The sequence below is a fragment of the Scophthalmus maximus genome, chromosome 2 (genome assembly GCF_022379125.1).
Source record: "Scophthalmus maximus strain ysfricsl-2021 chromosome 2, ASM2237912v1, whole genome shotgun sequence".
Classification (NCBI taxonomy): Eukaryota; Metazoa; Chordata; class Actinopteri; order Pleuronectiformes; family Scophthalmidae; genus Scophthalmus; species Scophthalmus maximus.
In genome coordinates, this window is record NC_061516.1 from 5,569,951 (window position 1) to 5,582,717 (window position 12,767).

The window sequence follows — 12,767 nt, forward strand, 5'->3', positions numbered from 1 at the left end:
CTCTCTGCGTTCGCGTCACATCCTTCTCCCCGCCAGTCGTTCAGACGTGAGCCTTCACTACCTGCACAGCAGCAGCTGTGAGTGGAGCAGGTGACAAACGAGATTGAATTCCTGCCCCCCCCGCAGTGGATGCTAATAGCTCCGACGTGATGCAGCTGACAGACAGCAGTTGTGGAGGTGCCGAGAGACAAATGCGTTCCATTTATGTGCAGAGCCACATATCTGTTTTTCCATTACTCTGGCGAGCTGATGTGCAATCTGACGGGGCGAGCCGCGATCGAGTGACTCTGTGCCCTGAACCCACCCAGCCCCTGATTAACAGCAAGACAAACAGAGCTGCAATATGCCGTTTAGCTTTCGATTCATGTTGCCCATCTGGAATTTAAATGAACATAATTTAGCTGGAGTGGATACAATATTGTAGCACGAATATCAATATCGAGCGAATCCATAAGGCAATTTTCATCCTGCCAGATTCTGAAAAAGTGACTGCGGTGAGAAATCCGGGTAATGCTTATGTGTTTTTTTACCTCGTTGACTTAAATCTCCCGGACTTTAAACATTTGATAAAGAATTAATATATTTATAATATATTGACGAAACGTCTTAATAAAAACAGTCTGTCCACGAGGCTGTAGTAATACATTTCAAGAATCTTTAAGTGTACAGCGGGTGGTATCTTTTTTTCCTGCCTTTTCAAAACCCCAAAATATATATTTCATCAGCTCTAACTCAGATTGCTGGTGTGAGCATGTCCGGCAAACAAGCCCACTGGCTACAAATGCAACGTTCATTTTGCATTATGAAAACAATGAGGGGTGATTGATAAGTTCATGGCCTAACGTGGAGGGAGATGAGATTCATGCACACACGCAGCTCAACACTTGAGCTGCATTAATGGCTTTTGTGGCTGTGGAGTAATTGAAGATTGCACGTTGAACAAGTGTGCATCTGCCTTCATGCAACCAACTGCTTCCTCGATCTCGAGGGCTGGCTGTCCCAGGGTGGTCCACGAGGACGTGCTGGTCACAGTAGGGGCGGGGGGGCCTCCTCCTGTTGCCTGGAGAAGAAGCGGGCTGCAGAATTCAAGCGTGGCAGAGAGAGCCTGGAAGATGACTCCCGTCCTGTTGGAAAAATAAATGTACCAGGTTTTCAAAAAATGGATTCCTCGTACCTCATGACATGAACTCGTGTGATGGGTCGGCTTTGGGCCTGGTAATGCCTCCACCCCAGAGCCGTCTAATGAGAGTCGCGGCAACGGGAGTCCAAAATGCTTGCACGTCACGTGACTCATGTACACCTCAGATAGTTCCCGGATGTTCTTGGCGCGCGATTAGAATCCATTAATCAGAGCGTCAGACACCAGACAACACATACTGTAGGTGTATGTATATATAGGCGGCTGCTGTGCTGAAGCTCACCACAGGGAAGACTTAGGGATTTGATATCCCACTGAGGAAAGTCACCTTGTAGTTAAATTATTCAGTTGTACATGTGGGTGTACTGTATATGTGGGTGATACATAACATTGGTTTACACTATACAGCAGCTGGCCTTTAATATCCAGAAGTTGCTTGACTGTGAAACCAGATCTGGGTTGCCAATATTGGGCTATTTCAGGTAGTAAGTAAACTCTTATTTAGTAAGCTCTGCATGTATTAATTTATATTCTAATTCTTAAATTAATTTTAGGGTTGTCATAGGCAGAGTTGTTTTTCCAATGCTATTGTGCAACGCTTTTGTAAATGAATGTATATTATACCCAGCTAGTGTTTGAATGGGCCAGGTTTTTGTTTGTCTTTGTCTTACTAGTTTCCCTTGTCGGACTTGTTGGGTTGGTGTACTGTATGCACTGTATGTGGGGTTTTGTTTCCGGGTATCCCGGTAGCACTCAGGCAACCCCATATCTGTCGGGAGTGTTATTACATGACCAAGTTTAACGACTTTGTCTGGCATCCATGGTGAGTTGGCATTAACATGTTTCTTTCCTACACCTTTATTTAAAACTAGTGTAATAAAGTGCTTGACTAAAGTCAGAATCCATGTCTCAATTTTTTTTATTTGCATCTGTGGGGAACTCGAATCTAACCCCCAGGTGGCATTGTCCAACCTCGCAGTCCAGCAGTCGTCATTTGGTCTCCATTTGTCACATTCACCCACACAGCGCTTTTCCTATCGCACATCATTCACACGCTGCCAGCGCAGCCGTCACTGGCGACTTGTCTTGCCCAAGGAAAAATTCAGCATCGCTGATTTTTTTGGGGAGCCAGGAAAATCATCTTTGCCTCAGTTTTTGTAGCACAGCAACACAGCCCTCAACTACACATTTAAAGCCCATTTTAAGTGATTATTTTTTTCCCATCAAGCTACAGCTGATTAAATGTGCTGATGACAATAGAGACGCTTTTCTTTTTTCTCTTTTTTTTGAATGGCAGCCATTTTGACGCCAAATGTCAGGTAAACACAGGTGTTACTAATCAGATCAGTGGAAGTTCTGATTAGTACAGAGCCTTGATTAGGGTGATGATTAACACCTGTGTTTACCTCCTATTTTTAAAATGGCCGCCAGAAAAAAAGAAGAAAAAAAGAAGAAAAAAAGGTCGATCAGGTCGGTGAAATCAGTGACCACATGCTGACTAGAAACTAGGCCTGGGCGATATGGCCAATAAATAATATTGCAATATGTTTTTTTGTTATATCAATGCCTCCAAAGCACTTCATAAATGCAGAATTTAACCCTCTGATGCATACAATCCCACCGGTACGGTGATTATGACCAACTACGGCCTCCAGATCATACCCAGGCCCCAAACGCATGAAGACCATTCCCAGAGCTCTCTGTCTTGATCGGCACATCATGGAACTAAAGTTTCACTTGCCGTGGAGGGTGAGAAGTTAAAGCTGATCTAAGTTATGGGAACACGGTGCACATTTCATATTCGTCTAGCCGCTGTGTCTGTTTGTGCACCATGGACGAATACAGAACCAGTCCTTGTAAATCATGTATTATTTGTTCATGTTTCTGTTTATCTATTTTAGACATTGAAACCCAGCGCATTATATAAGCCAATATCATCAGAGAGAAGTAAGGACTAATCCGGCTGAGGTCCTGATGGGTTGTGTTGCATTTCACGGGCTCGTACGAAGAGATTTCCACTTGGACCAGACACGTGGCGAAGGGGGTCGTTCCGGTGTGTTCACGGGGAAGTGGAGTCGTCGAGTGTGAGGGTGGTCTTTGACAGTGCATATTGGCAGGGAGGGGTCTTTGACAGTGCATATTGGCAGGGAGGGAGGGAAGGGGGCGCGCGCAGCCCGGAGGACGTCGATATCTGGCGAGCAGCGTCGTGCGTATTTGGTCCAGTGATGTGGTCCGCGGCGCGGCGCGCTGTCCTCGCGGTGCGTAAAGACGAGTCCTGACGCGAAACGCGCGAACTGCTCCTTTTTTTTTTCTTCTCCCCCACACGCGTCAACGGACGGCTGCTCGCGTCTCCCCGCGGAGAGGAATCTGGTGACTGGATACGCGCTCTATTTTTAACATCCAACTCGCCGACGAAACCCGCCCGGTGCCCGGAAGATGGACCCCGTCGGCAACGCCAGCGACTGCAACGAGACGGCCGTCCCCGCGAACTGCAGCGACGGCTTCAACCAGTTCGTGCAGCCGGTGTGGCAGATCACACTGTGGGCTGTCGCCTACTGCGGCATGGTGGCCGTGTCCGTGGTCGGCAACGTGGTTGTCGTCTGGATCATTCTGGCGCACAAGCGCATGAGGACCGTCACCAATTACTTTCTGGTAAACGACGTTACGCATGTCCACCATACACACTCAAGTGAGGATAGATCCGGGCTCATTTTAAATGGTGGCTGTTCCTGGTTAAACTTTAAGAAAGATGTGATCTGTGTTGTCTTTTGGAGATGAAGAAGGGCCTTTAATGTTGCCCCCCCCTCCCCTAACACGGGGGCCCGATTAAAAGCCAACTGCTGCGTCAAGGCAAGTTTCTATATTTATGAAAAGAAGATCCTCCTGGAGTACTGTCAGATGCATCCACGGCTTATTAATTATAGCTGATGGCAAACCGTATCTGTCGGACCGATTCAATTTGCAACACGATCTGTATGTGCTAAATTATGAATTAATGCAATCATTGGCTAAAACTGTAAAAAAAAAAAAAAAAAAAAAAACCAACAACAACAAAATGGACCTCTTTTTGGAAACGTAAATATTTAAATGACCAATCAACAGTTGGCCTCTAAATCTAATAGGGTGACAGTAGTGATAGTGAAATAAATATATGATATATGAATAAATTATATTTGGATGATTGCAGCTCTGCAGTATGAAATCATTGCAGGATAAAAACCCTGGAAATCCAGATGAATTGAAAGTGGAAGCACTTCTCAGTCTTTCATATTGATTGTATCTAATTTAGAATCAAACCCACTGGCTGCTCAGTGACAGGGCTACAGGGGGGTACCGTAACAAATATAGTGTTATTGTCTTGATTATTTAGTTATTTCTTTAGATATTATTTTTATTTGATTCATTGTATCAGAAAAAAAGTGGAAAATGCTAATTTAAGATCTTTAATTTAAGTCATGGATGATCCTGTTTGAAAAAAATAATAAATGATGATTCATTTTCTGCCCATCATCCACTTGATCGATCGACGAACGGTTGCAGCCGGAATGCATTTTTCATCCGCTCGGAGAGCTTAGTGCCTCGTCTTCGCAGAAAAGGCTCAAGGGTTTGGCCGCCTGGTGAGCTTTGTGTTTCCTGATGAGCATGGATCAGAAGACCCTTCACCTCTCCATTCATGCAGCTCTGAGGGAGAGGGCTGATTTATGCCAGGAGGACTTCTGTCCCCCCCCCCCGCCAGGTGTTGCATTCCCCCAACAAATCAGATGTTTCCGGTTGTTGTTTGTTCGGGGGTCCAAGTATGTCAGATTGATGACCCTGTAGCGTGAATAACAAGGAGGTGTTCATGTTATTGTATTATTTATTTCAGTTATGAGCAGTGGCGCAGTCAAGGGGGGGCCAGGGCCATGAAATCACTGGTAAGAAGGAAAAGTACGAGTATATGAGAACTAAGGTAACAAAAAGCAGACTTAAATAAACAACAATCAACTCTCCAAACCTCAAATCCCAAACTCCAAAAAATATACTACAACGGCATAATAGAATTCCTGAAATTCAGTTATGGCCCCCCCCCCCGAAACATTTCTGCAGTGGAGGCTTTTTTTCTCTGTTCTCATAACCTGATTATATTTCCTGGTTTACTGGCTGGAACTCGATATCTCTGTGTGTACGGTGACGAGTGTGACACGGTCGTTCTGTAACTCCGCTGCAGGTGAACCTGGCCCTCGCTGAGGCCGCCATGTCTGCGTTCAACACGGTGATCAATTTCGCCTACGCCGTTCACAACGAGTGGTACTTTGGTTTGGTCTACTGCCGCTTCCACAACTTCTTCCCCATCGCGGCCATATTTGCCAGCATTTACTCCATGACGGCCATCGCTCTGGACAGGTGTGTGTGTTTGTGTGTGTTTTTCATATTTGTATTCATATTTTTCGAAATAGAACAATAAGGCTCGGTGTTGTATAGCGAAGTGGTCATAGCAATTATTACAATTATAACAATATTACCAATAACCAAGATCAAAACACAGAAGAGCCAAATTCAAAGAGCAGCCCAGAGACCTTACCTCAAAATGAGAGAGTACCTCAAGACTGTGTAGGAGATCCACTGGTGCAATATACAGTAGATGACACTCACTGAAAAGTTGCATAAAAGACTATAAAGAGGAAAAAAAAGAAAAGAAAACAAGACTGAAGTTCTGAAGCGATGCAGAGCTTGGAGATGAACACTAGCCTCAGCGTGCTAATGTGCGCACAATGCAGCTATGTCGTGTTCAGCAGATGTTTTTATTTGCATGTTTAATTCGCATGTAAATTAGGCGAAAACTCTGCAAAATTTCAAATGAATAAATCTTGAAATATTACAGAAAAAAGTTTTTACGCTTGAGAGGTGAAAAATCGGCAGTGAAACATTAAAACATGAAAGGAAAAACGATTCGGCGTCGGAATCGCATCTTTCAAACTTCTGGTGCAGGAAAAAAAAAAATCTTATGTTTGAGTTTTGATTTGAGATCTTTTGATCGTGAAAATTCAAATTTGTGGTATATGGATGGAAACACGACTACTGTGTGCCATTTTAGTTCAGCGTGGTTAGCGTGCTAATAATTGCAAATAAGCACTGAAACATTTCCTACGGGAGAGAATGTTTTTTAATCACTCAATATTATTTTTCAAATGCGATGCTACTGCGACAAAGCCCTTTCTGGTTTTTGCGGTTGTGTTCAGATACATGGCTATCATCCACCCCCTGGGGCAGAGGTTGTCTTCTACACAGACCCGCGTGGTGATCGGCGTGATGTGGATGCTGGCTCTGCTTCTCGCCTTCCCCCAGTACCACTACTCGTCCACCGCCCTGCTGCCCGGGCGCACCGTCTGCTACATAGACTGGCCGGAGTACACCACTCTGGACTTCAAGAAGATGTGAGTAATGCACAACACGGGGTTCAATTTCCCTGCTGCATCGAGAGTGTCCTAATAGACTTGTATAAAGATGGAGACTTGATGAGGGCTCCCGGCATTAGGGCCAAAACGTATTGATCAGGTTATGATTGACAGCTGAGACCGACTCACGATTGGTCGAGCCTGTGTGTGAATCGGTGGGACCCCCGCTTGCCACGGCTCCACGCCACGCAAGTGAGAGAAGGCAACGCTGCTATCCGAGATGTTTTTGGGCTTCCTTTTTGTACAGTTGGAGAAAAAGTGGAGACGTGCCGTCCAACTTTTACTCAGCGTCTACGTTTTTTAGCGTACTTGTAGTCTTGGGGAACACGGCAAAGAGTGTGTGTCTTTATGCTTCACAAAGATAACCACATCCCGACTCCAGCTTGGTCCCTGTAACACACAGACGTGAGACTGATATGCATCAACCTCTCGAAGGTGCAAGTATATTTTTTTTTAGTAAATAAAACGGCTAAGATAAACGATATATTAAAAATTAAATATTCTTTCTTTTTTTGGCAGAGAAAGGGGTCTTGAAGCCTGTAGTTGTTTTGTGTTGAGCACACTTTAGAGCCAGAACCACAAGTCAGAACCAATTCGGTTGCAGTGAGATGGGGATCCAAGGATAGAAAGCAATGTAGAGTTTGTCAAGGACAAAACACGAAGCACATCCATGACCAAAGCGTCCGATGCCTGGGGTCAGTGTTTTCGAAAGACTTAGGTCAAGCCGAGTTTATACATTTGTGGTCAAATGTGTACATGCACCATGGAATTCAGGTCTGGTTGTGATACTCATTATCAGGGTGAAATATCAAACTGATTTGGTGACTGTGGTGTAAGGCTGGTGATCACTGTGACCATCCAGTTGTTCTCCATCAGTATTCAGTATAACACCAAGTAACACTCAAGTAAATGAACGGACAGTTCGGTTGCAGCAGCCGTTCAGCTTCGCAGTATTTTCCTGCTCCTCTTCGGGCCGCTCAAATGTGAAAGGAGACATATTGGGCTTTTTCAGTTCATCCCTTTTGTTCTGGTGTGGAAGTTTTGTGGTGTGTAGGTCAAAGCTCCGTCAGGTTGAAAGTCCCGAAGTCCGCGGAAAAGGGAGCTCCTCTGCTCCAGAGAAAACACAGATCCCGAAGCTCCTGGAACACCTGGACCGTGGGCCGACCAGTGCTTCAGCGTCGTGTCGTGTCATCGCCACAATGCCAACAATTTACAGTCTAATCATTCCCTCGAGGGGTTCACTCAAAATGGACCCTGTAGCTGAAGATGTCCCTATTCGGGTGATGAATCTCCCCCAGGGGATGGTGCTCTTATCCGATTCGTTCGCTCTGGAACTGTGAATCTGCGGAGCCAAGAGAGTGACGGGCATCCGATAAATGTTCCTCCCAAATGAATATCTCACGATCATCCCTGACTGCGAGCACACCTTCCTAACTCTCCGGAAAATTTGAAGTGTCTTTAATTTGTTCTGAAATGCTGACGCTCAAAAATAATCAGGTGCCATGTCTCGTTCCCTCTCTGCAGATACTATGTGTGTGTGACACTGCTCATCTACTTCCTGCCCCTTTGCATTATGGGCTGCGCGTACACAAGCGTGGGTGTCACCCTCTGGGCAAGTGCGATTCCCGGTGACTCCTCTGATCATTACAAAGAGCAGCTCATTGCCAAACGCAAGGTGACGCGGACACGCACACACACACGCACACACACACACACACACACACACACAGTACAAATACTACTCCTGCCATGTCCCCGGCCCTCCGGGCCATGCGCTGTCACTCGACACTATCATGTAATTTAATGGCTTTTTAATCCCCACACCAAAAACAAAAAGATCCGACAGATTAGTCTGAACCCACTGTTTCTACCCTGTGCTGTCCCCGGGGCAGGTGGTGAAGATGATGATCGTGGTGGTGTGTACGTTCGCCGTCTGCTGGCTGCCCTATCACGTCTACTTCCTCCTGCACCAGTTCTTCCCAGACCTGTTCGAGCAGCGCTACATGCAGCAGGTGTACCTGGCCGTGTTGTGGCTGGCCATGAGCTCCACCATGTACAACCCAATCATCTACTACTGCCTCAACAGCAGGTGGGACGTCTAGCCTGCTCTCACCGTAATAGTGTCCTGTCCAATGGGGGGCCCCTCGTGTCCGTCTGCTCGGACATTTTCCAATAAGTGCATTCAACCATTTAGGATTCTCTGTCGCGGGTTGATCTGCCCATGTGATAGGTAATCTGTATCTGTGTCCGTAATCCTGTCCGACCGTTGAATCCATCCCGTTGCGAAATATCCGCTGTCCTCCTCTCGGCAGGTTCAGAGCAGGTTTCCAGCAGGCGTTTTGCTGCTGCGCCCCCACTGCTGTCAAGGAAGAGCTGGAGCTCAAATCACCACGTTACCTGCACACACAGGTGTGTGTGTGTGTGTGTGTGTGTGTGTGTGTGTGTGTGTGTGTGTGTGTGTGTGTGTGTGTGTGTGGGTGTGGGTGTGGGTGGGTGGGTGGGTGGGTGGGTGTAAAAACTAATTTAAAAAAATGTAAAAAATAAAAAAGTGTAGAAATGCAGGTAGCATTGTTCATATCCCAAAACAGTCACCAGACAACCTCGGCAGCCATCAGTCCTCTCACCACACACTCGACTGTCCCGCTGTTATCAGAGACCGTGGGATCACATTGTAATGTACCTGATGCTAACACGATGATTGAAAATATGAACCACATTTCGACTTTATTCTCGTCCGTATAATACAACACATCCCTGTTTCTCTGTTGAAAACACCGGTTTTCCGGTTTGTAACGTACCATCTCTCTCTTCAGGTGAGCACATGCCGAGCAAGTCGGATGGAGACTGTCGCTTCTGCCGCTGCCGTCCGTCCTCCTCCAGCAGCGGAGCGCAATCGGGCGGAGCTGCCCTCGTGTGGCCCTCGCAACCCGCCACACTTGGAGGTCACATCCAACGGCCCCCCCCCCCCCGAGCCGTGCAGCCACCGTCAAGAGTGACGTGCTGCGGCGGTGTGGAAACAAAGTACCCGAATGTGGCTCAAACCTGGCGTTGTAAGCGACGGAGAGGAGATCTGCACTTGATCAAGTCCATTATCCAGCCGAGATATTTCCTTCTGGCCTCCTTGCCAAGTGCATTAACACCCAGTGGGCGTCACGAGACGGTCAACACCCCAGACGTGAACCTCGGAGGCCCGATGGAAGCAGCAGCCACTGCAGTACACCTCACACCCGTTCATTTCATCACCCCCCAGCATTCTCGGGCCGCCTTTGGAAAGCGCGACCCTGGGCTTCCCTTGGCAACAGTGTCACATCAAGTAGAGTTCGTGACGGCGTGTCTTGTGTTGTGTGGAAATAGGACGGGCAGCGTCAGAGCGTGTGCGTGGAGATCTAGCACCTGTTGGAAGGGATTAGCCCCTTGTTTTGACAATGTGTGTGTGTGGAGCAGGGTTCAGTCGGCAGCAGCGGGTCACAGGTCGGCTAAATATAGGGGACGAGGCGGGGAGAGGCATGCGGAAGGATGGACAAAGTGGTGGACGAGCAAAAAAAAGGACGGGAAATCACGAGGGGCTTCGCCGCGGCAATCCCACCACCTGCGTGCTCTCTTTACAGGCTAAGGGGGGGGGGGGGGGGGGGGGGTCACGTCACCTGGGAGCAGTGACGCCCTTTCAGCCTCAGAGACATCAGCTGCTCAACGCCCGTCAAAGGAAAGGCCTCAAACCGTTCGACCCGTCGACCTGCTCCTGCTCGTTACGTGGAGGAGGATCAACTGTTGTGACCTCGTGTGGCACGAGGACAACTTGTCGTGTATTGGTTCAGTTTGAATCCACAATTTAATCCATGCGTGCTGTATGTGATGTTACATAAAAATTGGTTAGTGCTATTTACTTCAACGACGACGTGTCGACGTGACGCGACTTTGTTGATTAGCGTGGAGTGTTTTGCACAGTTTATGCTCATCTAGCCCCCCCTCCTGGGCATGCTGAAAATGAGATGTTACCCCCAAAAGCTCTAATATAATAGAATGGATGAATACATAATATACATTTTTAGGGGGGGGGGGGTTTAAACACAGAATGCATTCAGGCTCAGCATTGACTGGAGTCCACCTGCACTTTGGCATCACCCAGTACACAATCAAGTCAAAGTAGCTTTATTGTCATTATATATCAATGCTATGTTATTGCACGAGGAAAAATAGTTCATTTTAGTGGTCCTTCAGTGTGTGTGTGTCTGTGTGATGTGGGGGGGGGGTGTTCATGAGTCTAAATCATGGAAATGGACTTTGGGTCTTGATCGAGTTTTAGTCTGATTTTAAAGAGTAGTACAACAGACCCACGTGAGATGTAAACACCTCGCGTTCACTCGCCATAGGGGGTCCTGATCTCCACGCCAAGGAAAGAAAAGAAAATCTCAAATGTGTTTATTGCGCTCTCACTTATCGGCGGCTTTATGATTTAACATTTGTGCACCGGTGGGAATTGAATTAGGCGGGTCCTTCGATTTGTCTGTTTTAATCCAGGCTTTTGTATCACTGATGATGACGACATTGATTAAACAAAAGACACATGCCGCCGTGTCAAATTGTTGCGTTCGGCCTGTGAACCGGCTCGGGATCAACATCAGGAGTGGAAACCCGTTGTCAGTGTTGACAGTGGAGAGGCTCTCTCTCACATGTCATCGCAGACCGTGCTTTTTTAAAAAAGTGTGAAAGACACAAATGGAGAAAAAAAAAAATCTCAGGGACAGCGACAAGTGAGGGACCCCTGTCTCATGTAACAGAGCGCATCAGCAAATTAACACCAACAAAAACAAGATTAAAGCACTCGTGCAAAAAAAAGAAATAGTAATGAGTTATGGCCATTAATAATAGTTGTAAAAGGAGGCGGACACAGTTTATCGAAGAATCTAGTTGTAAATCAAAATAGAAAGATGGATGCACTTTATTGATCCCCAAACTGGGATGTTCCGGTAATAACTACCAACCAGCTGCCACCGTGATCCAGGGCCGCGACCCTGGACCCTCGGCACAAGGTCAGTGACGTGGATTGGTGGGAGGGAACAAAGGGGAGGGAAGCTTGACGCGACATCATCAGCGCCCTGCTCGCAATAATGCTGGAGCACTCCAGTCATGTCATTCTAAAACTAAAACTTCTGAAACATTCTCAGATGAGCGACTAATCACTGAAGCTATTCAGAACCTTGATTCCATTGAGAAGAGCTGGAGGTTGGTCGAAGGTATGAAACCGACGTCATCGGTTGCAATGAAGGCTGTGAAGAAGAAGAATCTCTCGACTGATACACGTGGGGTTTTATTGTTGTTTTTTTTGCAATTACAATTTTGAAGTGCTCCTACTTGACTGTAATATTTGTTGCTACTTTTTTAGTTTTTACTCAACCACATTCATGTGATGTCACACGTGTGTTAAAAAAATAATATGGTTCCACAAAATACAAAAACACTTGTAAAGATTAAAAAAGCCTCAACACAGGAGGGCCGGCCGGCTCCTCTGCTCAGCTTGACGACCTCTGGAGGAGGCCGCACGACCTCGGGAGGAGAGAAACCATCCCTCAACGGGGGAGGAGGAGGAGGAGGACGACGACGACGTCCACGACAGCAGCCGTCATCCCTTCTCAGGAGATTTAACAACCGGCCTCACTTGGCCTCAGGTGACTCCACAACCCTCCAGGGACAGTTGTTCAGACCTGTCCTCAGGTGCCCATGGTTTCAGCCCGTCGTGGATAACGGTGACCTCGGCGACTGAATAGTCACATGCATACTCACAAACCCGCCTAAAGTAGATAACATGAGCACTTCAGCTCAGACGTTTATTACAAAACAGGACGTTTATCCATAAAACTACAACTCTAGGGTCATTTAAACCTGGATGACATTCTTTTCTTGGCCACTTGGCGGCGACAGAGCCAACTGTATTCACCACACTGGGGCAGGAGGACTTCTCAAGTGAATGTGCTTTGTTGCTCCTCTGTCACGGTGTGTGGAATAATAGTTTGAATTGAGCAGAGTTAGACTCTATGAGTGTTTTTATATCTATCTGGGAAAAGTGCTTTTCAAATGTAGTTATACAGTATTTGTATTCCTTCATAAAAAAACCTGTCTGGACACTGAGGCCTATACAGAACTCTGGGTGTACATTACCGTTTATATTTCTACACCAAAACGGTTATGAATAAACA

At 46.7% G+C, this 12,767-nt stretch overlaps 1 protein-coding gene across 2 annotated transcripts; it reads left to right on the plus strand.

Annotated features, from left to right (window-relative positions):
• The first annotated feature begins 3,230 nt into the window (after nt 1–3,230).
• Nucleotides 3,231–10,462, plus strand: LOC118300682 (substance-P receptor-like). 2 transcript variants are annotated; one of them, XM_035625318.2, is made up of 7 exons: nt 3,231–3,790; nt 5,346–5,521; nt 6,358–6,552; nt 8,098–8,248; nt 8,466–8,662; nt 8,886–8,982; nt 9,387–10,462. In XM_035625318.2, the coding sequence occupies exons 1-7, from the start codon at nt 3,575–3,577 to the stop codon at nt 9,567–9,569; spliced, it is 1,215 nt and encodes a 404-aa protein (XP_035481211.2). In that variant the 5' UTR covers nt 3,231–3,574; the 3' UTR covers nt 9,570–10,462. The 2 variants fall into 2 exon arrangements, with proteins under 2 accessions (XP_035481211.2, XP_035481212.2); XM_035625319.2 differs by lacking the exon at nt 3,231–3,790 and adding an exon at nt 4,988–5,052.
• Nucleotides 10,463–12,767: the final 2,305 nt, after the last annotated feature.